The sequence below is a fragment of the Perca fluviatilis genome, chromosome 2 (genome assembly GCF_010015445.1).
Source record: "Perca fluviatilis chromosome 2, GENO_Pfluv_1.0, whole genome shotgun sequence".
NCBI classification, from domain to species: Eukaryota; Metazoa; Chordata; class Actinopteri; order Perciformes; family Percidae; genus Perca; species Perca fluviatilis.
Genome location: NC_053113.1, coordinates 18,126,672 through 18,154,460, shown reverse-complemented (window position 1 = coordinate 18,154,460; position 27,789 = coordinate 18,126,672). Strand labels below are relative to the sequence as shown.

Here is a 27,789-nt window from a genome sequence, read left to right as displayed (position 1 = left end):
AAAGCGAGCTTGAAAGCTACAAAAACAAAAAAAGTGGAAATTTTTTGGTCAAACTACTATTTCCAAAGTCAGCAATGAACTGAGTTTTACAGCCATTTTACAAGCTTGAAAGGAGAAAAACATAGCTTTTAATTTGATTAATAGGAAATAAGGAAGCTTTATCTTGTTTTATGCTATGATTTACTATTTTAACATTATTTATATCAAACTGATCTATATCATCATATGGTCATTTATTTTCACACATACATACAGTAAATTATGAATTTAACTACTGCACATCCCATGGTGGCTTACCATAACCAACTATATTAATATGCAAAACATGCCATTTTGGCCATTTTATGTGCTATGTAAAGGTGAAAATATTTTAACTGGCATTTTTAATATTTTATGCACTCCTTTTTCTTGCACTCATGACAGCAGGAGATATGAAGATTTCAGTTTTGCAGAATGGACACATTATGGCCCGAGGCTCTGATAATGGCATATCCTCATGTTCTACCAGCCATGCGGTATCAGCTTTGCAGTCACATACTGTACTGCGCAACAGGCTCTGCTGTGAGAGCCACTCCTGTGGCTCTCACAGCTGCCCGTACTACAGCCATCCTTTCGGTGGCGCTAGAGCACCGGACAAAGTACCATGTGGCATGGTGAGGGCTGATCAGGCTGTGACTTTGCCGCAATTTGATGTGTTATGAAATGGGATCTGTGTGCGCATTGCAGAAAAAGAGGAAGTGCAGAAGATTAGAGTCCCCTGCGCTTTAAACTGTAAAATCACAGAACATGAGAAGAACTTACATGAGCAAAAAATAACAGTGTAACGGATGTGTCTCCTCACACGTGTTGAATGTCTGATGAACAAGTGGCACATACTGCACATTTCCCCCCAGTTTATTTTTTGAGTTTTGTTATTTTGTGTGTCCCGTCCATTTTAAGAGCGTTTACTGCTAAAGAAGTTGGTCATTTTTTAACCACTAAATGTCCTACTGATGGCCCTGAAGGATGCATTCACATTGGAAAAACACCTGTGGCACCAACGGCTTTTCATTCTAACTCTATACTTCTGTTCTTCTCTGGCTCTATCGCGCGTATTTACGCACACACAACATGAGCTGGAGTGTCAATCTAAATTGTCTTTTGGGATCTTTCGGCACCATTGCCGAGATAATATCTTTATGTTGTGTTACTGTACATGTACAACCAGTAGAAACACGTCGGTCTGTTTCTATCAATCTGGTGAATGCAATGAACAAGGACTGCAGGCATCTAACAGCCACCATTAACCACCAAACACCCACTGTAAATAATTACATTTCTAGTGGCAATTGGTGGAAATAGTATGATTGAAAAGACATCAAATTCAGAGTCCTGAAAACAAATGTTTTTTTAGCACCCAGATATGTGATTAATATTTCCATGTCTTTAAATTATTCCACGCATTGCACCTCTCTGCACTCAGGAACAAATTCAATTAGATATCGTCAGTATTGTGTGCTCGTAAATATGGTTCATAATCTTTAAATGTAACAAAGCACCCACTGAGCACCCATTCAGGGACCGTTTCGTCATCCTCTTTTTTGGATGAATTTAAAATGGCTTTTAGATGTCCCCGGATCCGTCCTCCGGTAGGCAACATACAATAGGCTAGTGGGTCAGCAGCTCTGCAGGTCTGTGTTTAGAGTCCTGGTGGGCGTTAAGAGAGACGGTGGGAGAATGAAGATGCTTCAGCGCCGACCCGCCTGGAGACAAGAGTGGGTCGCTTACAAATAGGCCACAATAGGATTCACAATAGACCAATCTTTTTTTATCCATGCCCTCTTCGAGTGCGTTGCGCTATAATGGGTTACTTTGATTGAACACGCATGAATAGAGCATGTCAAACGCTTATTTTTAGAAACGTTGCCTATATTCGGGTGCATGGACTTTGAGGGCGTAATAAGCCTGTAGCTAGACCGCGGTGTAGCTAGGCCACATCCCACATCACAGTGTGGGAGTATAAAATAGGGTTCTGATGTCCTAAAACGTGTCAGACTGCGTGTGAAAAATGTCTCTTTCCTCACATGTGCTCCTGTTGCCATAATTGGATGGTCATATTGTTGCATCACTGCACAACACCACTTATAAAGCCTGTGGGCACATAGAGGTCCAACACGACCTTTTCTCGCTCGGACTGTTAGATTGTTCTCGACAGGGAAAAATGAATTAATATATCACCTTCCGCACAAGTAAGTTGTGTTGCTCTGTTATTATTTCTAAGCATCATAACCTTCAGGCTGCCATAAACTCTGCTATTTTTCTTTTTAGACTTGTTGAAATATGCAGTATGTTCCTCATTTATCATTATGTCAGCCGAGAAGAAATGCAATCCTTGGTTGACAACTTGCATCTCTTGTGTGCACCGCTAACTCCGCCTTCTCCCCATGTCTGCTGGCATGTAAGGTGACACCAGCCAATCACATCTCATTCCGCTTCTATACCTAGCAGGGGGAAACAGTACAAGGAGGCGGGAAACTCGTTTGGGCTGTATATAAGCAGTTAAGCGTGGGTTTTTTGTATCACTGTCACCCTCCAATGACTCTCTGCCTGACCGGGCAACAGCAAGAGCGAACACGAAGCGCACAGTGACCAAAGATCCGTGCTGGTGGGTGGTGTGGACTTGACCGGCAGTGACCAGGAGGGGAAACCCCAGCCCCTGCAGCTGCCAGGCAAGGACAGAGACCCATGCTGCCGCCGCCTCACAGAGCGCTGTCCGTCCGCTGTGGTGCTGAACCGCAGGACTCGACCCTTCAACCGGTGACGTATAGCTGAGACTTATTCAAGAAACAAGACTCAAGCTAAAAAAACAGAAAAACGTTAGGCTGTATATATATATATATATATACATATATATATATGGATTTCAAGCAAGGCAAAAACAAAGAAGAACCAGAAAACTCAGAGCAGAAGTTGCTGGACATTCCCCCTGCCCTCGGCGTCAATCCGGAGGTCTGAGCACAGCAGCGCGAACCCAGCGGAGCCTACGTAGATGCGGAGAGTGAACAGAGGCTTTCGATCAGTGAGGTACGCTCGACGTCTTTTACGCAGGGAAATTGGGGAAAGAGATTTGTTAGATTGCTCTCCTAAAAGGCTCTACATGCAGCTGCAAAAATGGGCTGTATCAGCTCCAAAGCGCCAGTTGGTAAGAGTTGTTTTAATCTGCTCTCATAAAAGCACGCTGGAGGAAGCCTGACATTTTTCGCATTGTTTTGCTGCAGCCTTTCGCGGGTGCAGGGGCTATGAGTGAGTTTGGGTGCTTGAAGTGCACAGCATGCTGTGTCCGAGATATGAGACATATGATAGCAGTGCTGAGTCATATGCATATGAATAAGGATCCTTATAATAAGCCGTTAATCTAAACAATATTGTCTTAGATATTAAATGGTGTGCATTTTAGCGGGGTTGTGGTGGGGAATAGCTTGAGGGGCTGGTATCTGCACCCTAAACATCGCGATGCTACGAGAGTTACAAGGAGCTTTTTGGTGAGCACGCCAGTCAGAGGCAGAGAAGACAGAGGTGCTCTTGACACCATTGAGGGATGCGCTACTAAACGGCGTTTTATATTTGTGACGAGAAGACTCATCCGGACACGATGGTTCTGACCGCGCTGACCCAGTTTAGTTGCAAGGTAGGACACCTTTTTGCTCGTATCCTTATGCGACCGAACAAAATCTTCAGGTTTATTACTCGTTATTTCCAAGAATTTCGACACAACCGCTTCTTGGTGTTAACGAAAAAAAAAACTAGATTAGTTTGCAGTCGCATACATGTCCAAATTTAAACGGACTGCATTAACATCAACAATAGAGGCACACACATGCAGCAATATATTATTTTCTTGTTGCCAAGAAACAAGCTCCCTGTTGCCACTGCATCTACTTGTTCTCATGGTTGTTTACACCTTTGCTGTACGTGTCTCCCATCCATTCCGCTGGCGGCTATATGTCGCCAAGGGCCCCGTACTCTATGTGCTACCCCGACCTCTGACGCGTGTCTCCCCCAGATATCCCCCGTTATTTATTCGACTGGGTCTCCTCTGTATAGCCTACATAAATCAAACCTGCTCCACATCCATCTGTCCATTTCTCTCGCGCACACACACACACACACACACACACGCACGCACGCACGCACGCGCACACACACACACACACACACACACACACACACACACACACACACACACACACACACACACACACACACACACACAGATGTGGTCGCTTATTTCTTCTGGTGATGGTAATGATATATGCAACCTTTCAAACTGTGATTTATCCGTCATATCCATGCTTACAGTTCCTCTCTTCGCCTCTAATTGGTTATGTAATTTGTCGCTTCAGTCACTTGACGATTATAGCGACTTGTCCCCGTCTCCTTGTCGCGGAGTGCGTAAGGACGTGCCCTGTCCCATAAATCCCACATAAAGCCACCATATGTGCACGTATCAAGAGTGTAATATACAGTAGGGCAATATCAGCCACCTGTTTGACTCTCATATTTAGCCTGTATGTGTGTGACATCACACTGCTGCTGGTCTTGACCTAATTGTGTTGATTCGCTCATAAGTGTCTCAGAGAGCCTGGAAGACATGAGAGAGTGAGAGCGATGCACGGCCGAAGTCTCTCTATCTGCAGTTTCCACGACAACGGGAACTACAGATAGAAAATGTGTGTGTGTGTGTGTGTGTGTGTGTGTGTGTGTGTGTGTGTGTGTGTGTGTGTGTGTGTGTGTGTGTGTGTGTGTGTGAAATAAATAAATAGAAATAAAATGAAGACTGCAATCTCATTTGCTTTGAGGGACGAGGACACACTTTTGGAGCTGCAGCTCCGTTTTAGAAAGATCACAGTCAGGGGAAGGAGATTAATTAAGATAAAAAGGCAGAACAAATGAACAAATTAGCCACAGATGGATGGATCAGATTCAAGAGAGCCGCCACAAGTTTCAATAAAAAGACTAACCTCAGTTTGATCAAGATCATTATGGTTAGCCTATGTGTCTCCGTGTTTCGTGTTGGTGTTTCATCCAAAATGCAACTCAGTCCCATCAATTTATTCCATTACATGTACACATTTCCATTCAGTTTAGATCTAAAGCCCACATCCATGTCCCTTGAATTGCATCCTTGGTCTAGCTCAGGGTCATTGCTGCAAAGCCGTGGCTACAATGACTTACCGGACTTGTGCATTGCAGACGTGAAATCAAAACATTTCTGTTGAAGTGTGAGCAATGTCAATGTCGTTTATCTAGGCTTCTGTGTGTCGCAGTAAAGGGCAATAAACCCGCCCAACAAACTCATCGACGGAGAGGTTGAGGCTGTGGCGATCCATGCGAAATGTGAACATTCACAATCAGTTGCTGACGTGTCACCATGAAATCCCTCTGGGTGTAGGCTGCACCGCCTACATCCACCGGGCTCAAATGTCTGTCAAATTCTGGACATCAATCTCGTGCTATACAAAACACGTGCACATCTTTCACTCCTCTTAACAATACTTTCATTGACCAGGGTGGCCTAGATTCAACGATACAATACACCCCGGGCATCTGATCTCATCACACCCAATTAAACGGCACATATTGAATTCTGCTCGTGGGCAACTTGAGCTCGGCGCGCTGAACGGCAGGTGTTTGACCCGATGGGGTGAGTGATTGGTCTTGATATTGGACTCAATATTTGAGATGGGTGCTGGCGACTAATCGAGCGAGTCCTTCTTTTCACAGACAGTAACTAGAAACGCCTCCCTGCAGTGGAGGGCCGGAAAGAGGAGCCAGGCACTGACATTTCGAGGCCCACCTCTTAATCTCGTTTTGCAAATCTGATTTGAAGAGTGGCGAGCACGCATAGGATTGCACGTGTGTGTGTGTGTGTGTGTGTGTGTGTGTGTGTGTGTGTGTGTGTGTGTGTGTGTGTGTGTGTGTGTGTGTGTGTGTGTGTGTGTGTAGGAGAGAGAGAGGGAGCTTCAGTATGTGGCGGATGGGAGCTGTCCAGGTGCTGAAATGTTCTGCTGCACGCTGCAGGAGGCCGAGGAGCGCGTTTATAAGCACCTTTGGTCCATGATGGTCCACGAGTCTGTCAGGTCATGACGAGGGCAGCTGATAGAAAGGTTAAACTCGTGTAGTCAACGAAACAGTCCTGTATCTGTTGGCAGTTATGTGACGTTTGCAGCCAGGAGGTTGCTTAGTGACATTTGCGCTCCATCCATGTAGCACTACTTTTGGTCTGCAGCTTGCCTCTGTTTGGTTGTGTTGATGACGGGGCCTGTTCACGTCAGATAATGTGCACATCACGGAGGTAAACCATTGCATAATGCCATCAAAGGCATGCTCCATATTCTGTGCTTTTCATGTGTTATACTGCTTCTCTCCCTCCGACAAAGCAAAACCGACTTCATAAAATATCAAACAGGTTTGGGCTGCTGCCAGGGCCTTACCTGCATGACATGGCATGGCTTTAAAGTGCATGGAAGTATAGGCCTCTGTGCCCAAACCCCCATGTTATCTCACTACAAGTGCAGTATCCTAGTCTCAATAGAGTACATACAATATCTACAATAAAGGGTTCTGTGAATGATAAGCCTAACTTAGACTTGTACCATACATAATAAAAAGAAGTGTGTTCCAGAACTACAATACAATGATTATAAATACTTTCTGAAAGTGCATGGTAAAAGCCTAAAGATGCCCTAAAATACACCTATACATTTGATGGTGGTGTAAAAAGAAATTTAAAATGTAATCTTTAAATAACATTCCATTTCAATATTTTGAGTTCTTTATTCAGAACATTTGATTTTTCAAAACAGACGGTTCTTTGAGTCTTATTGCTTCACAGCTGCCTTTACACACCCTCTTTTTTGTAGCAGAGCCGAGGTATCTTTTTACAAGACTTTTAGAAATTGGCTGCTGGGCATGGATTTACTTGGGGGGATTACCTATTTTTTATAGGCCTATTTGATGTAGATGTTTTAATGTGGTTTTCTTTGGGGGGGAAACTGCAGTGAGATACGGCAACATTACATTCCCTTACAAGGTCATTGTCCCTCATAGTGGCTGCCCTGGGGTCCCCGTGGAGTCATGGGTGGGTTGGCATGGTGACTGCAACTTTGGCCATAAAGCAAAACGTAAGGATTAGCTTAATCCTTGAAACTCATAGTTAGTAATTATTGCTCCAGTAATAAAACAAATATTATGATAAATTACATTTTATTGCCACGTTAAAGTGCAAGCGTTGTTGTCATATTATTAGTTTTATTTGTTCATTTTGGAGCAAGAATATGGTGCGGAGAGACTATGAGTTTTGCGATTGTTGATTTGATATAATCTTTACGTGGCTCTCTTCCTCCTGACAGTGGCCGTTGACGGTTCGTTGCGCGTGGACTGGAGCGCGGCCGGCTCCCTGTCTGACCTTGCACTTTTGGGGAGCACGCGGACCTGCTTGGCACGCAGACTGATTCTGACAGCACCTTTGAGCGCACTGGACTTCAGCGAGGTGCCCTTAACATTTTTTTTGGTATATAGCCTAGCATATACCCTAGATAATGTAGCTGCACTGACACCTCGTGCAAGTCATTTCTGACAATAAAAGCGTTAATGGAGAATGCTGACACAACTTCATCTACTTGGTGCTTGAAGGAAAATAGTCCAAAAGAGCCAAAACTCCAGCAACACTTGTATCTTAAGAACAACTTTATTGTTTTTAAATAAACAATCATGTTTCTTTTATAGGCTACCTGTCAGGTGTTGCTGTTGTGACCCTTCATTGTACTTAATTAGTGTTGCAATTTCAGTCATAATAGGCCATCAGATAACTGATGAAAAGGCCTTTTTAATGTACCTAGATGTTTAAATGAGCCTGGAGTATTGTTTTTCCAAATGTATAAGAAAACTCAATTCCAATCTCTCCGATCGGATTTGAGCCGAGCTACAATCAACCTTGTGTATTATAACCTAGTCAGGCGCCGGCCAGATATACCTAATCAAAGATGACAGTCTCTCAGTAGTTCGCCACATGAAGCAGAAATATATTTTCTTAACCCCTCCTGGTTTGATAATTACCTTATTAATGTGTGTTTCAACCCTGAGTTCTTTCTCCATTTTAGTCTTCATTAATGTTAACCAGTTGGTTTATCTTTTTTTACACCATTCAGTGTAATTAACAATTAATTTTTAATTTGGGATTTTAAATGGAATCTCAGTGTCACCGAGTGTAATGCTTCTTGCCTTCGAACAAAACATAACACACAGTCTCTATTTATGAGATTACTACTGAACGGCTAGACTGATTGCACAGTGATGGCTGGATCAACTCTGAGATGCTGCTGTGTCTCACTTGAATGTTCATTTGACTTTAAAATCTTAAAGAAAACACATTTTCCTTTCCACTGGTTGCACCAGAGAGTCTGATCCAGTTAATTGTGAGGTTTCATATGACAAAGGCAGATGGACTGACAGGATACTCTGCTCCTGAGATGTGTAGCAATGAAGTCGATACAATATAAGGTAAGAAAAGAAGGAGTTTTGAAGGCACTTTGGTTAGAGTGGTGGATCTACAAGGAACATCATAATCTAAGAAACCTGCAAAATCGGTTCTGCTGCAGTACATGCCATTTGTTGCTATACAGTTAAGAGTTTGAGTCTAGAAATTCTGGAGCTGTAGAGCAGAAGTAATTGAGATGCTTGCAATTGTCTCAGAGATGATGATAAAGATGATAATAAGGATGATGAATCCACCATGCCTCTTTTATCCATCAGTGCGCACCATCTGGGTGTGAATGTCATGTGTTGCTTTGAGCCAGCCAGGCGATTATTAGCAGTGCCTAAGTGATCCATTATGAAATGCAGCCTCTCACTGTTCGCTATTATACTGCTACAGGCCTGTTATTGAATGCTGGGCACTAGAGAGAAAGGTTGGCTGGATTGCTGATCTGATCAAATCTCTACATTTCAGATTTTAGTTTTTTGTCGAAGTGGTATTGGAGCAGCAATTGTAAATTTGGTAAAGTTATCAGACCTGTTGGTCATAAAATAAATTCAAATTTTCGAATAAATGCATTTTTTCCGCTTCATATTTAAAGCAAAGAGATTCAGTTAATTTATGATGATGGAAATGCCTCATCTCTGACGCTGTTAGCTGTGGCGTCACTAAGCAACAATGTCTACACTGAATGAAAGCAGGAAGGCACGTGCAAGAGTTATTCATTTGGCTGTTGTGGCTGCTGGTTGGTGTTCTGAGTGTGTGATATCATCAGTAATTCAGGCGGGCAGGAATACCGCGAGGAATTGCCATAGAGTTGCCATAGAAATGTTCCCCATTGTGGAAAAGTTGAGACATAGAGAGAGAGAGAGAGAAAAAAGGAGAAAGAGGTATGCACAGAAACATGGCATTGTCAAAGGAAGAGACGGATGTTCAGCTTATTTTCCACCAGGGAATCAGATATCACGGCATTATGTTCCACTGAAACAATTCATGGCTTGCCTTCTCATATAATTTGGTATAATGACTTATGACTCTATGCCAGTATATGTGTGCGACACAAGAATGTGCTACTGAACAAATAGCAACCCAAGCAACAGGCAAAATGTGTCTACACCATTGGTTTTCACAGTTGACGTTTGATGAATAAGATAAGGGCTTTGACTCAATCAGCCAGGACAAAGGTACAAAAGAGATTTCTGCTGCGATGTAATTTGAAAATGAAAAGAGTTTGCTTGAGCACTAACATTTGTTTTTCAGGCTTACTGTTGGGTTATTAAATTTTACTTTACAATTTTATTTTAATATTTTAAAATCCTTGAATAGTGCTTTTGTGTGTGTGTGGGAAGACACTGGTCAGGTCAGTTTTATGTCACACACTCTCTGTCAGCATGTGCTCTGCCTGCTCTTAGCTCCTGACATACGCATTGTGTCGAAAAATCTGTTGTGTTTCTCTCTGCGCTGTCTCTGGGCCGCATTATTCAGCCCTCGCTGACTCACAGAGACAACAGTTAACCAGTGATTTAAAAGCTAAACATGAACCTGAGCAGCATCAGGACAGCCTCTCTGTCTGTGTTCACCAGACCATGAAGATTCATGACTGCTTGACATGATGCGTGTATGTGTGTATGTGTTTGTACTGCTATTCTTATGAGGGCTAAATATCTTTAGACACAAGTCTTTCCTAATAAGTGTGCTGCATGTTGTTGGAGTGTGCAATGATGGAAAAGTTGGGGCACAGCAGTCTAATTGAAGCACTCGCTCTGTTCTGAGTGCTGCTCATGTCCTCCTCCGTGTTCGCTCTGCTGTATAGTAGGGCAGTAGGGGAGCAGGAGAGGGGAGCCGGGAGCCAGCGGTGCTGTCAAGTGGAGCTGTGTGTCAAGGTAATGCTCAAGCTTATGGATGGACCCCGTTTTTAAAAATTCATACTGATATATTTGAATGTAATGCTTCAATTTGGCCATTTTGTGCCTCTAAATGACAAGTTGTCTTTCTAACCTTTATTCTTGTCAGGGCAGAAATGTCTCTAGCATTCATGTCATCACGGGATACTCAACTGGAAAAAATAGTAATGAAATCAAGTTTAGGCTCATTAGAGGGGGAACAAAAGACGTTTTTGAGTTCCCTGAAGATGTATAAAATCCTCCTACACCATACTGAAATGATTTCTCTGGGCAACTATTTGAAAACAAATAAAACATTCAGCTGTGGGTGGACAACATTTACTGTCTGACATCTGATTTTAATTAAAGACCAACACAATATATCTTTCTAACCCTCCTCGAGAGTGTATGTCACATCTCCAGATTATCCTCTCTCTGATCTGTGAGCTGCTCTGCGGCACAAGAGGATTATCACGCCTGGCGGCAGCCTCTGATACCATCACATGCTGGGGATTCCCCTTCTCTCTTGCTCTTGCTCTTGCTCTTGCTCTTGCTCTTGCTCTTGCTCTTGCTCTTGCTCTTGCTCTTCTGACAGATAATTATGTTGATTGTTTGTTACTCGGTTGGTATTTTGTTGCTATTAAGTGGAATTGACAGAAAAGGTCAGGGTGATGCTTCTGGGATGATCTAACTTCATCGTGCTGTCCTGTTTTCTAATTCACTGCAAATCAGATGTGGTCTGTATTGAATGGTGACTCATGAATGAAAGGAAGGAAAAAATTAAGATCTAAGTTCAAAATGACTCAACAATTCAAATTCTTATTATGTTTACTACTTTGGGTCACTTGTTTTAGCTAGTGATGTTGCACAGTGTTGTGTCTCTTAAGGAAAGCAGGTAAAACTAGTACGTCAGAGACCTGCGGTCAGTCATGGGACTGGACACAATCTGTACCTGTTGAGATATGTCATGATAGTTGTCTGCCTAAAACCGTCATCAAATTGCTCAGTCAGCCAAGTGTATTGACCCATATTAAGTAACAACACGGTGGCGTCAGCTGGCTCAGCATGTGGCCTTTGCTGTTGACGTGCCCATTTTCCACGTGAGTACAGGTAGGGCTATAAAAGAGTTAGCAGACAAAGAGTCTTGTCAACACCTGATACACCCTTTGTGGTTTGACTTCACAGAGCAGACAGATTTGATGGTGGACAGATGGGGGGGGGGGCATCTTTTGTCTACTGTATGGTTCTGTTAACTCACTGCGGGGGAAATGACCTTCCTAGCTGTCTGCACACAGAGCTTTATCAGTTTCCTTTCAAGACGTTGTCCTATACAATAACTTGCATATTTGCAGTTGATCAGAAATCTCCTAACGGCCACACCTGGAACCACTGGAGAGGTACACTTGTTTTTTTTGACTATGTGCAGATAAGGTGAAAATAATTAAAAATTATATTTCTTTTTATGCCTTCTTGTCTGCAGCCATAGATGCAGCAACATAATCTTTAGTTGTTGTAACTTGAGAAGAGTCTGCTCAGTTACCCTAACAAGCTATTAGTATGCTCATTAGCCAGCAGTCTAATTCTACAAACCACTTTAGTTAACACGTGGCTGCAACGAAACACCTATATCCTTGGCTTGTAGTTTTTTCAACTTTGGTTTCTACTCTTCTATGTGAATTAATATGCATTGATATGTTTCATTAGACAGCAACAATTAGCTGAACAGATGTCATAATTATTTGTAACTTTGTAACAACATTTTGGGGTGTAACATCATTTTGGAACGTCAAAATAGTGTTTTCTGGGCAACAAGACGGATGGATTAAATAAATGAGATAAAACATATTAAATAGTGATATGAGAGTGGTATTGTTTTAATCCAACCTGTGGCAAGAAAGTTAATCATTGTATTTATAGATATAACATGCTACATAACATGCAGCGTAGCGTGGGTGCGTGCAAATACATGTGTGGTTGTTGGCATACAGCTTGTGACTCATTAAAAGCATTTATTGGTGTGTTTAGTTAGAAAATTCTTCACTTTCCAAGGCCTTGAAAGTACACTGAAGTTGTTGACATACTGTGAACACAGGACTCCCCTCTTCATAAAAGACAACAGTGGGTTTTCTTGTGAGTCACAATGTATTCAGATGCTGGCTCACATTCATGCTGAGCTGAGCTACTGCACCAGTTTTCCCCCTGAGTCATACTTTTTCTTGTCGTTTCAGGTGAATGTTGATGACACCATTGAAATGTTACCAAAATCAAGAAGAGCTCTCACCATTCAAGAGATTGCTGCATTAGCGCGATCTTCCCTACATGGTGAGTGCAATTTAACATAAAAGTTCTAATGCAAGCTAATATACAAGCATAGGTATTTGTATGTTCTGTAAAAGCACATACTAAAATGTGTAATCATCACAAAAGTTATGCTGTAGCATAACCCCAAGCTTTTTCTTTGCAGGTATTTCACAGGTAGTGAAGGACCATGTGACAAAGCCTACAGCCATGGCTCAGGGCAGAGTGGCCCACTTGATAGAGTGGAAAGGCTGGTGTAAGCCTATGGACACTCCTGCAGCCCTGGAATCCGACTTCAACTCTTATTCTGACCTCACTGAGGGAGAGCAGGAGGCACGCTTCGCTGCAGGTAAGACTTCTGTTGACTTGTTTATTACATAAATACAGGAAAAACACCCTGCTTAGCTACACTCAAAGTTTAAGCTAACAGAGGGTTTTTGAATGTGCACAGATCAATTTAAAACAAATACACTGAAGATGTTACTCACACACACGCACACACACACACACACACACACACACACACACACACACACACACACACACACACACACACACACACACACACACACACACACACACACACACACACACACATACACTGTAGGATTAGGCTTAGGGTTAAGCAAGAGAGTTTATGAAATAATGATAAAAGGTCACAAAAGAGATCCCAATTAAATGAAAAACCATCGTAACAAAAAGGTAAACATTATGTAAATGCTATAGTAAAAAGAGAATTTGTAGACTTTTGCTTCAAACAACCTAGTTTTTTCCACAATATACTTTTCACAAAACTATCATTTTTACCCCATTTTGCTGTTAACATGCACTTTGGGAATCTTTATCTGGATATGAGAAAATGCATGTTAATGCAAGGTATTAATGCTCATAGACCGCATTGCAATTTGAATACTATTCGATCAGTGAGACCACATCTGGCGGTTGTTTGTTTCACACTGTGATCAGATCTCAGCAAGGTGTGAATTGTGAAGAATTTATTGAAGGATAGCCCCTTGAGATGATCTGGACAGCGTTGCCTCATTTAACAGGGAACTCCAGTGTTTCTAGTATTGAGTTCCATGGGGGGCCCACAAGAGACAGATTAAAAAAGAATGGTAGAGGAGTTCTGACTCTGTCTCTCCGAAAGTTTACTGTCTGTGTCTTCACTGTCACTATCTCGTCAAGGCAAAAATGCTAAAACATCGATTAAAAACGACTAAAATTGAAGCAGCAGAGGCCAACACATCCTGACTTTTAGTCCCTAGTATTGGTCACGCTCCAAAAACACTGGATCCTACACTACCCATCATGCAACTCCATGGCATCTTTGAAACACTGCATCAACCATTTGTAACTGCTTTCTGCTCAGCAAATCTGTTGTCCTCAAACCCAAACCCTGATGACATCACAATGACATTATCAGGGTTATTTTCTCATATCCGCCCAACAAGTTGAAAGGTCACCCAACTCTACCTCTGTCGAAAACTGACTGTATAATAGTAATAGACAAACCGTCCGGGCCTGAAAAGTGAAGCCAGCAGGGGGCGACCCCCCCAGTTGCAAAAAGAACTTTTCTATAGAAGTCCATGGGAAAAGACCCTACTTCTCACTTGATTTATTACCTCAATAAACATTTTTATAATGGGTTTATGGCCTCAATTGCTACTTTCAAGTATAATTCAATACAGCATGATGTTCATTTTGTAAATTATGGTCCCATTTATTTTAAAATTGATGATAAAGCAGGGGATGCTATAGGGCGTGGCTACACGCCGTCAGGACAGGCTTAGTAATGCTAACCATCTGATCAGAGAACTATGATAAGAAGAGGACTTTTGAATACCAGATGTGTAAATTCAAAGGCCCATGATCAGATGTCATAATCCAGATACAGATTTCAGATACAGATTGCACTTTAATGGCAGGTGTAAATGGGATGTTGGATTCTTTAGCTGCTGTATGCAGCCACGTTCATTGCCCTTAACTCTTCTCCTTCACACATACATATGGTTTGTTCCTCTCGGAGCGCCGCTCACCCACAGTTCATCTGTGTGCTATCTTTTACTCACTCACCTCATCTTTTACTTTTCTTTCATTCACTCCTGCCCCCTCTATTCAATACCCCCTTCATCCTATTCGCATTGTCCCATTTTTGTTATGTTGATCTCTGCCCTCTCTCTTCATCTCTTCTTTTTCTCTGTCTTTTTACCCTGTCCCTCCTGCCTGGTCTTCCTCTATTCTCTCGCTCACTCCCTGCAATGCAGACTCTCAAGGTTAATTTGCACAGTCAGGTTTTGCTCCTGGCTAGTGCCACCATGACTGAGCGATTTTCCTTTGTGCCTCCTCTGTTCTCATTTATTTTTTTCCTCTTTTATATCTTACTATTGACATGACTTCTCTTCTCTTCTCATGCACCCATCTTTGTGATCCATCATCACAATAAAAGATCCATTTCAGTATTCTTTGGTTAGGAAAGTGGTTTCCTGTGCAACACTAATGATGATGCAAACAAGATGATTTATAAAGGCAGGCAAAATAGTTCTTCAAACTTTTAAAATCAATCATCATTCATTAAATAGTCTTTACTGTAACAGCTCTTTAGATGATTTTTTTTATTCTATATCTTTTTTTGAACCTGGCCATTACATGAAGTTTATTAAAGTGATGGTTTGGAGTAATTTCACCCTAGGGTCTTTTGCACCATGAGCTTGAGCCAAACACCCCCCCAGAAGCTTTTTTCACCTATAATAAACAGGGTCTAATCCTTAGCAAGAATGTCTGATGCTCTGCATTTCTTTAATTTACAATAATTAGTGTAAGTTGACTAGTAGTCAAGAGTTGGGGAGACATTTCTATATGTTATACTTCTCCTATTTTCTTCAGTTTACATCATCGTGCATCCATTCCATCAGGGAGCCAGTTGTGCTGACTCCTTTTATTTTTGTCAACTCTCTCCTTGTAGCCCGCTGATGGTGTTACTGTTGTTGACTGGACACTGCGTGAATGTCAGGGAGCACATTAGTACAGTGAGCGTGTGAATGTGCGAATGTGTGAAGTAAGTGTTTGGTGTGTATCGTGTGTATGCAAGGTAGTTACAGTGGTACACACAACTGTGTGTTTGTGTACTGTAGGAGGCATCCTGAAACTTGAAAATGCAAGTGGGGTTGTCCTTTTGATGGACTGACTGACTTCTGCCATCACAAACACACGCCGCAAAACCACGCACGCACGCACGCACGCACGCGCTCTCATATACACACACATTATTTGAAGGTAATCCTGCAGTGTCTCTCTGTAGTGCATGAAACTGGCTGCCAGCCTTGGCCGACACAGAGAGGCTTATGTCACTGTATGTGTGTGTGTGTGTGTGTGTATGTGTGTGTTTTGTGTGAATGAAAGAGACAGAGAGTGTGAGGACATGTGTGAGTATGTGTGTATTAAGCTGTTTTCTCATTTTAACTCCAGACAATGTCCAATGAATAAGGTGAAGACATTGTCTGAAGAATTTGTCTGACGATTTCAGCGTTGTCCCTTACCGACAGAAGTTCCCGAATCTCGTCATCTCTCCAGTTAGACATATTCATTGGTGTAAATCACCCTTTTTCTTCACCCTCGGATGTTTGTTTTCCAACGAATTCATGAGCCTTATGATAGAAACGTCATCAGCATGCCCACTGGTTTGCTGTGAATTCTCCAGAAAATGACTGGCTCCATTCACACATGGGCTCAATCGGACATTCCACAAATTTTGTACTAGGTAGCTGGCCAGGTAAATCCCTTTAATGTCCAACCCAACTGATTCAGATATTTACATTCTCATACACAGCTCCTCATGGTAATATCTAGATAAGTTCAGGTTTGCAGAAGTGTATGTGGCCTGACCCAATCTAACAATGCATCAGAGTGAATACATATGTTATATTTACCCACAGGAGTTACTGTTGCCTTCTAACCTACTGAATATTTATGAGCTGAAGTAAGACTGCAAACCACTCTACCTCATACAGCCTGATACAGTATATCCAAACTGTATCACTGTGTGTTCAGACAACTTAATAGTGATAATAGTGATGAAGTCTTCGTAATAGTCGTAATAGAAACATAAACTTCTGAATTTAAATGTTGTTTAGCTTGTATTTTGCCATGAAATAATATTGCTAAAATATTCTTATGGCATTAAACTAAGTAACCTCCTACATTGCTGGGTATTATTTCTTTGTCATACAGACAGAGGAACACAGGTGTTGTTTTGTGTGTGCTTATCTGTTGGTGTACAGTATCTCTTTATCCCTATCCCTATTTCTTGTGTGGTATGTGGGTCAGTGACATAAAAAAGTATGCATGCAGGTGAAAACTTTCTTTCTTCTTTCTTCTTAAGTTCAAGGAATTAGAAAAGGCTTTCAAAAGAGAACTACAGAACAGCCTGCATGACTGCAATTGGCGGAGGACGTGCCAGTGTTTGTGAGGAGAGTTGAGAACCCAGCTACAGTGGAAGATGAATGAGAGTATCGATCTTTCTCCATGGGAGACAATGCATGAATACTGAGCATTGACCAAAGAGAGAGACAGAGACATAAAGATAATGAAGAGAGAGATTCAGAGAGATAGAAATCAAAAGTCAGGGGCAAGGCTGAAAGAATGCACTGTGAAAGAAAAGGGAATGGTTGGAATGAGGAGAGTCAGGTGAGTTGAAGGAGAGAGCGGATAAACAGGGAAGAATACAAAACAGATGGATCGTGTGCAAGTGGACGAGTCTGAGCACAGAGATAAAGAGGAAAAACGAAAAACATTCTATGATTGGCTAGCTCGTGATGATGATTGGAGGTGATTGGAGCTTGTAGCACGTTGGCACAAGCTGAGTCACCTCAGCCATGCACGCACGCACGCACGCACGCACGCACGCACGCACGCACGCACATTGATGTCCTCTCTGTGGCCTGGTAATGGGGGGAAATAACCACTACAGGAATACAGCCTCCGTTAAAATCAGCTTTTTCTAACATTCAAAATTATGTTTTTACATGAATATATTGTTTATAGGATTATGCTACAATATTAATGCATTTCATGCTACAAAAAGCAGATGAATTGCTTTTACATAAATACACAGTCAGGAAGATAAACCTGGTAAATAAAGTGTATCTACACAAACACTTCACAGCAGCTTACATCTTACACCTGTACTGTACTACAATTCATCCAATGAATGCAATACAAGCATGTAATGCTTTTTTTTGACTGTATCATTTAACTATGTGGTCATTTTTTAAGCTGTATTTGTACTGTACTATAGATGTGTTGTATCAGACTACATTATACCGAGGGTGCATTTAATATTCAACAAAGGAAAGACCTCCCACACACACACACTCACACACACACACACACACACACACACACACACACACACACACACACACACACACACACACACACACACACACACACAAACACGTCAATGTGTGTGAATTCATTTTTCATTCACTAATTAATTCCAGTCGTTCTACTTTGCCTTTTCTTTTATTGATAATCTACAGTGACTGAAATTCAAGACTTTTCCACAGAAATAATTTTTCCAAAATATGAAGAAAAAAAACTTCAGGATGTTGATTACAGTTATATCAATAGAGAAAAAAATCAAATGTAAAGAAAAAGACTTAATTAATGAATGAAACTAACCTAACTTCTGTGAAATGACAATCTAACAGTATGTGCTGTGGAAATGCACATTGTGCTAAATTTAACACTTAAGCTATTATGATACCCTGGTCATCAATACAATAATCATCATGTCAACACCGATTATTTTACTTATAGGTCCAGTGTGTCACGTTTTTAGTTGTTCATTATCAAAATCTGTGTTGCCCGTTCACAAACTTGTCCTTTTCATGAATATTTACCACCACCATCAATTCCAAGTATTCCTATTGGCTTGAAATTTTACATTTGCATTCGCATAAACTTGGGTAGACGCTCCATATTCATGCGCTGTCTTGAAATACGTTAACGGTAAGGGACAAACAGGATATACTGCTCCGCCTTTCGTGTTTTCGCTGTCACATGATAAACTCACAGGTGCTGCTAATGGGTATCGTCCTATGGTCGCTTCCCGGCCCCGGCAAGTTTGAAGAAGGAAACATGGAGGACCACACATATTCAAAATCCAAATTTCAGGAACAGGAGTCTTCTTCATTGCCCAGAAAAAGAAAAAGGATACTGAAAAGAGCAAGAGACCGGCGTCATCAGAAAAAAGTGTGAAGGCTCCATAGCTGTAATACGTACTTTGAACTGCGTGGCGCGAGAGAGTTGATCGCGATATATATGATCTCAACACTAGATGGGAGAAATTTCCACACATTGGACCTTTAAGCATTTCTCCTGGCATCCCAGTGACATATACATTTTGTCTGTGCCTTGATCTTCCAACTTACTGTCTCCTCTGCACTGTTAGGAAAGCAACCTGCATAACAACTATCAAACACTCAGTCAGTGGTGGAAGAAGTATCCAGATCCCTAACCTAAGTAAAAGTACTAAAACCACACTGTAAAAATACTCTGTTACAAGTAAAAGTCCTGCATTAAAAAAGTTACTTAAGTAAAAGTATATAAGTATAATCAGGAAAATGTGCTAAAAGCATTAAAAGTAAAAGTACTTAATGCAGAAAAATCCTCACATTTTAGGAACTGGAAACGATCAAAACAGTCCTGTGTTTAAAATGCTAATCATTTTAGTTGGACTTGTAGGCCGTTATATTGTTGGTTGTTGTTATATAAACTACATATTTTTTTCTGCATACTTGCATGAAAGGTGCTATATAAATAAATAAAAGTTTAAAAAAGTTTGGTGTGCAAATATCTTAATTTGTAAAGTAACTAGTAACTAAAGCTGTCAGATGAATGTAGTGGAGTAGAAGTAGAAAGGGGCATGAAAAGAAAAGACTCACATAAAGTACAAGTACCTTAAATTTGTACTTAAGTACAGTACTTCAGTATATGTACTTAGTTACATTCCACCACTGCACTCAGTAACAGCCATCTAAAGTGCACCAGCCAAATGACCACTGAAGAACATTGAGTGTAATGGGAATGCTGTCTCTGTCCAGTCCAATACTACGGCGTGCACTTTGTTCCTCACACAGGCCTGCCAATCAAAAACATGACATGGAGAGACAATGGACTGCTGCCTCCCTGTTACCATGCCAACCATCTATTAGCATCTGCACATGTGAAGCTTATGTGTGTATGTGTGTGCGCAGGTGTGGCAGAGCAGTTTGCCATAGCGGAGGCTAAGCTGAGGGCCTGGTCCTCTGTGGACGGCGACGAATCTAACGATGACTCATATGATGAGGACTTTCTGCCATCCAACGAGCCCACCACACAGAGCACAGGTACACACACACACACACACACACACACACACACACTGTACCTCTACACCACAATTTGGTAAATCACATTAATTTGCTTCATCTGGTACCCCTCCTTCCTAATACCCCATCACACAGCCTCTCTCTCATCCATCTCTCTCTCTCTCTCTCTCTCTTTCTCTCTTTCTCTTTCATTGTCCCAGTGCCCTAGTTTATATCCTCTCCCAACATTTTTTTTTGTTCCTTGGCGCAATTTGATATCCCTCCTGCAACTTTAATATAATTTCCTTTGCTGCAGAGACAGTGTCTGTGTGAGGATGGTGTGTGAGCGGGTTATAAATACACAGAGAGTATTTGACCATGGGTGTGTGTGTTTACCAGAGCTTTCATCTTGATTACACTGAATCATCAATAACCTGTACTGTCTGCAGCTAATAACATTCAGCTCAGTGTTGCTTCTCTATCTTCATATATCCATCTGTGGCTTCTTACCTTCTGGCAAAGCCCATTTAGTAAATGGAGTTTCACTCGTACCTGCCTGTATGTGATATTACAGTAATCAACTCTACATGAAACCAGTGCTGTAGTACTTTTCTGAGGGCACATTTTTTAGAGCTTTGTTTGTGGTAGAGAAGAGTTTTCTTAGCCCCACTGTAATCAAATTGTTTACTTTTTCAAATATAAAGTGATATGTTTGGCATTTTCCCACATACTGTTCTTATTATTTTCCACTGCTGGTATTTTTCACACCCTTGTAATGCAGTGGATGCTATTTTTTTCATTCTACCTTAATTTGTGAATTTGGTTGCTTTTTAAAATTAATATATTGATATTATTCTTTCAGACATTTCTTTTTGCAGTGGAAACTTAGAAAGAAATCCAACTTTATTTTTTTTACATAAATAACTGGCTTTTGGTTGAAAAAACAGAGCAAACTTATTATTCTTAAAAGGTACCATGTGGAGCTTATATTACATTCAGTGTACGTTCAGCAAAACACATGGTGTATACCTTTGAGGCCAAACAGCAGCATTTGTGTATGTTAAGTAGCAGGATTCTTTTTTGTTGGTGCATTCCTGTTTCTTCTGTTAAGGTCCTTGCACACTGAGAAAAAAAAAACGACCTCACGTTTTGTCAATCATGTTTACACACTTCCTCTGAAAATTTCGTCCGTCATAAATAAATTCAGTATGGGTTCAAGCAAGCATTTTGATGTGTTTTGACAAGGAGATCGAATGAGCCTATCCAGAAATGACACACAGAAAGACGCTGGCAGAATGCAATGTCTACTGTCAACAGGTCAGAAGGATGATGATGATGATGAGGAGGAGGAGGAGGAGAATGGAAGAGGGGAAGATGAGAGAAGGCAGACATACGCAGACAGAAAAAGGAGAGCAACAGTGTAGTGTTGGCCGCGGTGCCAAACGCAACAAGATGCAGACAGAGAGGACAGAGAGCGAGGTAACTGTCAATGGAGAATAGCAAGGGATGAAATGAAGGAGAAGGAGAGAGAGGCAGAGTGACAGCAGCATCACATTTTGTATTGTTTTGCAAAATGTTTCGCAACAGATTAATTAATACTCATTGGACTTAGTGTGCAAGGTTTCTATGCGTGACAAATTTTGAAATGACGCATACGAAAAAACTCGTGTGCAAGGACCTTTACTGGGGCCAACTATCAATCTGTGGAAGAGCATGAAACTGTTGGAAGGCACGCGTGTTAGTGAAGCATGAGATACAAACAAAATGAAGACCTGCTGATCAAAACATTGCTCTGTAGCGCTGCTAGTGGTCAACAACTCCACAGCGTATCTTTAAATAAGTAAAAATGTAAATAATGACTAGAACAAGTTTTTTTTCAATGCAAGTTAAGGATTTGCTATTGTATTTCCTGCTTATATTTGATGCTGCAACCCCTCAAGGACCCTCCAGGAAATATTACAGTTTCATCTCATATTCTCATTGTTCTTCAGGACTTCATTCTCACAGTCTGTATCATTCCTTCTAGATGTGTTATCATATCCGCCCTACTTGAAGGACCTGATCCACAGCCAGCTTTGCCAACACCTAGGCCTGCGAGGGCCCTGTTGCGAGGGTGGAGGAGGCGGAGAGGGAGGTGGTAGCGGAGAGCCCTCCCCCACGGTAGGCTCCCCGGACACCTTGTGCTCCAGCCTCTGCAGCCTGGACGAGCACCACCCCCTTCTGCGTGACCTGGGCGGTCACCGCGGCACCCACTCCTACAGCAATGCCGCCGAGCTCGCGGCCAAGATCCTGTCGGCGCTGCAGGGAGGGGAGGAGCTGCTGCTGGCCCGACTTCAGAGGGCAGGGCAGAGCGGTCGTGGTGGGGGGGACAGCGGCTTCCATAGCCTTGGCGGGGGAGGGCGGGGCATCAGGCCCTGCGGGGGTCAGGACTCTCCTTGCTACTCCAGATCTTACTCTGAGACGTACCTGTCACCCGGCGAGGATGACGACACCCCCTGCAAGGACTATGAGAGCACTGTGTGCCAGGCAGACGGCAGCCCTGACTACGACCCACACAGGAGGGTCTCTGATGTGGCCTCCTCTGGGGTTGTGTCTCTCGATGAGGAGGATGAAGAGGAGGAGGAGAGGGCAGGAGAGCCAAACAACCAATGACTTCTCTCATCTCACCTCAGTGTTTAATCCCTCCAATCTCTTTGGAGGGTTTTCTTTTTTGCAACAACTTCCCCTCTCCTTCATGGCGTCTAAAAAGTTTGAACCTCTGTGCATGCTGTTTTTTTCCCTCGCTGACTGAAGCATAAATCATCCGTCTTTGCCTTACTTGCAGCATTTCAAATCCTCCTTACCACCTCGTGACTGCTTTGTCCCCATTCGATGTATCAACTTTTATTTTCTTTGAAGGCGTCCAAACAATCGATTTTATCATTGTAAAACAGGAGTGCTGGATGTGAAGTGATGTACTCATGGAAGTGACGCACGCAGTTTCCGGCTCTGTCCATCAAGCAGACAGACTGACATGACTGAGTCCAGAACTCTGATTTATCTTTGCATGTGTTTTGCAAGTGCTGAAATCGATGGGCTGACCTGGCCCTGCGCACGGTTTGCAATCTCAGCTGTTCTGTATAACCCCCGCCCACCTCCCCAGCATCTCCCATGGGAGGGAGGGTTGGCACCGATGCTGGGACCTGCCCTTACCTCCCTGTCCTCTCACCCTCTCCCCTCCTTTGCAAGACACAAAATAGCATCCTTTTGGGCATGGCTTGCTGAGTATGCCAAACTATTTAACCCTGTCACTACCAATTATGAGCATATGCTGGAATGTCTTCAAAGTGACAGGAGATAGTATGTATTTTAAAATGACAAAGTTTAAAAAAGAAAAAGAGAAATGATATGCTTTTATTGTACTAGTTTTCTATCACTCAAACATGTTGTTGTTCATAGTTCCAAACATCATTATGATGGACATCTGCCATAATGATCAACTATAGCTACTGGATATTTTTGTGGTCCTGTGGATTTCTGCATGGGTCTTCCTTGCAGGAATCCACACGAGATCCTTCCGAGAACTTTGGTTGTCTTAAAAAAAATACGCAGCAGCAGCGACAGCGACGACAACAACAAATGCTGACAGAATGTTTCTGAAGTGACCCTTGGGCGGTAGTTGTTGGGCAGAAAATGGCACAGGTGGAAAAGAGTTTTTTTCTGTGAAGAGATGAGTTGCATCGGAGATTTTCTATATTTTTGTATGCGTCGTCTTGCTTTGATCTCTTTGCCTATATGGCGTGCCAGTGTATGTGTTTTTTTGCACGAAGCTAATGTGGCTGTAGATACAATACAAATGTGAAAAAAGTTTTTATTTTATTTTATTATTGTAAAAGAGGATACTGTGATATGGTTTGTTTTGGCATCTGTCATGATCCTCAAAAAGAGCCTGTTGTTCTCTTTTCAAAAATGTCTAACTGCTCTTCTTTCTTTCCTCTAATACTGACTCCTGCAAAGCTTTGCCTTTTATTCTATACTTTCCCTTCTTATTTATGATATTTGCAAAATGGCATGTTTATGTGCGCATGCAGAAACTTCCATCTCCATGGTGATATGAGGAGCTCTGTTGAGGTTCTCCCAGAGGGACTGGCATTCACACAACTCAGGAAATCCCATTGGACCAGAGCATCAATGCATCCTACCCGCACGCACAACGCTACTTCTCTCTGATCCTCAGTGTGTGTGCTTGCGTGTGTGCATTTGTGTGTGTTTGTGTAGAAAAAGCCTGGTGTGCGTAGTTATTTTCTACAAATAATTAAAGCACATTCAGTCCCCACATCCTTCTTTAATGTTGTTTGACTGTTTAGAAAAGCCTCAACGTGCGAGTCTGTATGTTTGACGTTTTGTGCAAATGTGTGTGTGTGTGTGTGTGTGTGTGTGTGTGTGTGTGTGGCGCTGTATTGTATGATGTCAGTAAGCTCCTTAAGCTTGCACTGTATATCCATTCCAAAACCCCTCCAATGTAGCGATTCCCTTTAAAAACAGTGTTTGGTTTAGCTGAGCTCTCATTGGAGGTTGGATTTTTACTGATGCTAGAGATAAAAAAAAAAAAGCATACAGTAGATACATCTGGAAATTGTTTTGAAAATACAGACTGGATGACATTGCTAACTTAACTAAAAACTACATAAAAAGGAGGAGTCACAGTCAGGATAGTTACATAACAACTCAGGGGGAACCATTGAAGCTGTGCCTTTCATTCCTCACCTTTGACCTCCCAAGTTGTACCATCATCATCATCATCATCATCATCATCATCAACATCATCTTCCCTGCTCTCACTCCAGCCATAGCTTGGTTTCCTTTCTCTTCTCCCTTTTTTAAATTAAGTGCAGAGTAAAACCCTTCTCAAATCTGATCAACAGAGGCACCAAATATCCTGTTGCACCGACTGTGTGTATTCACATATACAGTGGGCCGGTTTACGTCATTGTCCTTTTGGTTGACATTAAAAGCCGGCCGATACTGGCAAGGCGAGGTTGTGCTTTTGTCCTGGCGCGGTGACGAGAGCGTGCTATTGTTCTCCGTCCTCCCCATCCTCTATTTATCAGCTTGCTCTGTCCACCACAGTGCATTCGCTCTGTCTGTCTTTCTGAGTGTCCTCCACCCTCTCCCCGAGTAGTGTGTGTGAGCAGTGTGTGTGTGTGTGTGTGTGTGTGAGATGGTATGTGTGTGTGCAACTGTGTGTGTGAGAGAGAGAAGACGGGCACCTTGGTGTGATGCGTTTTTCATTCACCCAGCTATCTTGTTGTCTCTCTCACATCGACATGAGTGTGTTTTTAAATGTCTGAGGACCATGACCACATTCCTGCATCCAGTCTTGACCTTTACCCTAACCCCATCCTAAACCTAATCTGAACCCTAAATCCAAGTCCTAATCCCTTCGTCAAAGTGGACCTTTGGCGGATTTCTTCATCTTTCTATCCTTGTGAGAACATTTTGTCCTGATAAGAATAGAAATATTAGAGTACCCGCTGACATACACACACAGACAGCCTGATGAATGTCTCCCCTCTCCATCCTTCTGTCACTGTCCTGTCATTTCCCTTCCCCCTTTGTCTCAGTCCTTTCCTCTTTGCCTCCACCCTTCCCTCCTCTTGTTCTTTCCCTCCCACCTTCCATCTATCCCCACAGGGGGCTCATTACGTAACCAAGAGGACATCTGAGTGCTACCTTTGCCGACAGGCAATTAGCCTGTGATTATAAAACCGCCTGACGAACAGGAGATGCGTATCGCTCTTCTGTCTGTCTTTTTATTTCACCCTTGAGTCTTTTTCCCCTTCACTCCATCTGCACCCTCCGTTCCCTTTCTCTCCACCTCCTCCTCACCACCACATCTTTTGAGGTTAGCTGTCCCAGAAAAACTCCTAGCGGTTTGTGGAAAGCAATGGGTGATCAAGGGAAGTGTTCCTCGCTCTCTGTTCGGAAGCGATTCATATTTCATAGCGCAATAACAGAAGAGCACCCAGCTGTCCTTAATTGAGACAGATGTCTTTAGGGTGACACATGTTTCTTTCTGTGTGTGAGTGTGTGTGTGTGTCTCTGGGCAGTGTAGTTTGTTGCTTCAGGCAAGCACTGACATTGGATACTTATCAGAGAGAAGTGCTCCAGAATATCTCTCTGTGAGTGTGTGTGTGATAGTGGTAGGAGAACCCAGTGCTATAAAAAGACATCAAAACAAGCATCTGTCGGACAGTGTAAAGGCAGGAGGGCGTATAAATATTCAGTTCAGCCCCTGTCACCCTATAGCCTACTTACCATCTAAGAACAAAGCTGAAGGGCCTGGGGACCGCTCTCACCACACCACCGGGCCCCATCGGTGAATATTAGGACAAAACCTGTGAACACAACTAGGACTGTGAAAACTGCTGTAGGACCTGAGTTTAGATAATCTTCACAGAGAGAGAGATGGTCTGTGTTTAACCCACATTAGCATCCACCGTCTTAATTAAAACGTCCCGCAATCCTCGGGGGTGTTTGGGTGCACACAAACACACACACGCACACGCACACACACACACACACACACACACACACACACACACACACACACACACACACACACACACACACACACACACACACACATAGACATGCATAATGAAATGGCTTATGAGAGTTCAGAGAGCAAAGCCATACAACTCACCCAGCAGAGACAAAGACACTATGAACTAACAGGGTAGAAATATAGATGACCCAAAATGAATGTACTGTCCCATCCACATCCTAAGTGGGCTGCATATCAGCATCAGTCAAACACACACACTCAACCTTCTCCTCCCTCTGAAATCTCAATCCTGTTTTCCTTTTCTTTTTTCTTTCTAATACTTTTCTTCCTGTTTGGGCTGAATGTAATTATTTGAATATTGCCACCTTGGATTTGAACAATGAATCTTTGTTTGCTGCATCTGATATTATTTTGATTTATTAAAATATTGTTATTGTTCTTTGCAAAAAATACAAATCTGGTGTGATGTGATTATTTGTTATGTCATACAAGGTTCAAGTATTTGTCATTTTACAACACAGAGTTGCACAATGTAATATAAGTTGTAGCTCCTACACACATATAGAACACATATATACATATTTAAATTAGAATAGCATAACATTAAACAATATATACAGATAGATAGTAGGAGGAAGTGGAGAGCTCCATTAATGTAGTGTTTTATGGTTATGATTATATAATGAACTATCACCTCTTTCAATGCCATTTACGACTGGACATTCACTGTGGTACACACACCATAAAGCCTGCTGCAATTAGCTCGCTGACATGACGACATCATCATTATTGAGTTCTTGTCAGGGCAAAGGGTAGCAGTCAGAGAAACCACACAAAGTCTTGCTGGTCTTAATGATCCTACACCTGGTGTATTTCATTTTTCCATGACATCATGGGCCCCCAGGAAGCTCAGTAATCTATTTGGTGGGTCGGTAAGGGAGAGGGAGGGGAGGGAAATATCAGGACAGGACGTGATGGATTTCGAACAAAGCCTGGTGTGTGTGATCATTAGGGTTTAGAGTCCTTGGACCCCTCAGCTCTGGTTTGTTGGAGTGTCAATAAGATGCTCCTTGATGAGGTTTCTAATGTGAAAATGCAACAAATGTGAATGTTGACAAGACTCTAGCAGTTTTGTGGGACTGTAGTTTAAGCTAAATGCTAACATCAACATTCTAATGCTCATGACAATGCTTACAT

The 27,789-nt window shown here is 42.2% G+C and overlaps 1 protein-coding gene across 5 annotated transcripts; it reads left to right on the top strand.

The window, feature by feature from the left end:
• The first annotated feature begins 2,505 nt into the window (after positions 1–2,505).
• Positions 2,506–26,755, top strand: zgc:165508 (uncharacterized protein LOC100101652 homolog). Of its 5 annotated transcripts, none has more exons than XM_039786037.1 (6): positions 2,506–3,063; positions 7,392–7,531; positions 12,627–12,720; positions 12,863–13,045; positions 19,953–20,084; positions 22,072–26,755. In XM_039786037.1, exons 3-6 carry the CDS (start codon positions 12,651–12,653, stop codon positions 22,695–22,697), a joined length of 1,011 nt encoding a protein of 336 aa, XP_039641971.1. In that variant the 5' UTR covers positions 2,506–3,063; positions 7,392–7,531; positions 12,627–12,650; the 3' UTR covers positions 22,698–26,755. The 5 variants fall into 5 exon arrangements, with proteins under 5 accessions (XP_039641971.1, XP_039641953.1, XP_039641934.1 ...); XM_039786027.1 differs by lacking the exon at positions 2,506–3,063 and adding an exon at positions 3,542–3,667; XM_039786019.1 differs by lacking the exon at positions 7,392–7,531.
• The last annotated feature ends 1,034 nt before the right edge of the window (positions 26,756–27,789 follow it).

Coding starts and splice junctions, on each gene's coding strand:
- zgc:165508 (XM_039786000.1), top strand. CDS start 3,137: ATGCAGCTGCAAAAATGGGCTGTATCAGCTCCAAAGCGCCAGTTG. Junction 12,721..12,862: donor AGCGCGATCTTCCCTACATG/GTGAGTGCAATT, acceptor TTTTCTTTGCAG/GTATTTCACAGGTAGTGAAG. Junction 13,046..19,952: donor GGAGGCACGCTTCGCTGCAG/GTAAGACTTCTG, acceptor GTGTGTGCGCAG/GTGTGGCAGAGCAGTTTGCC.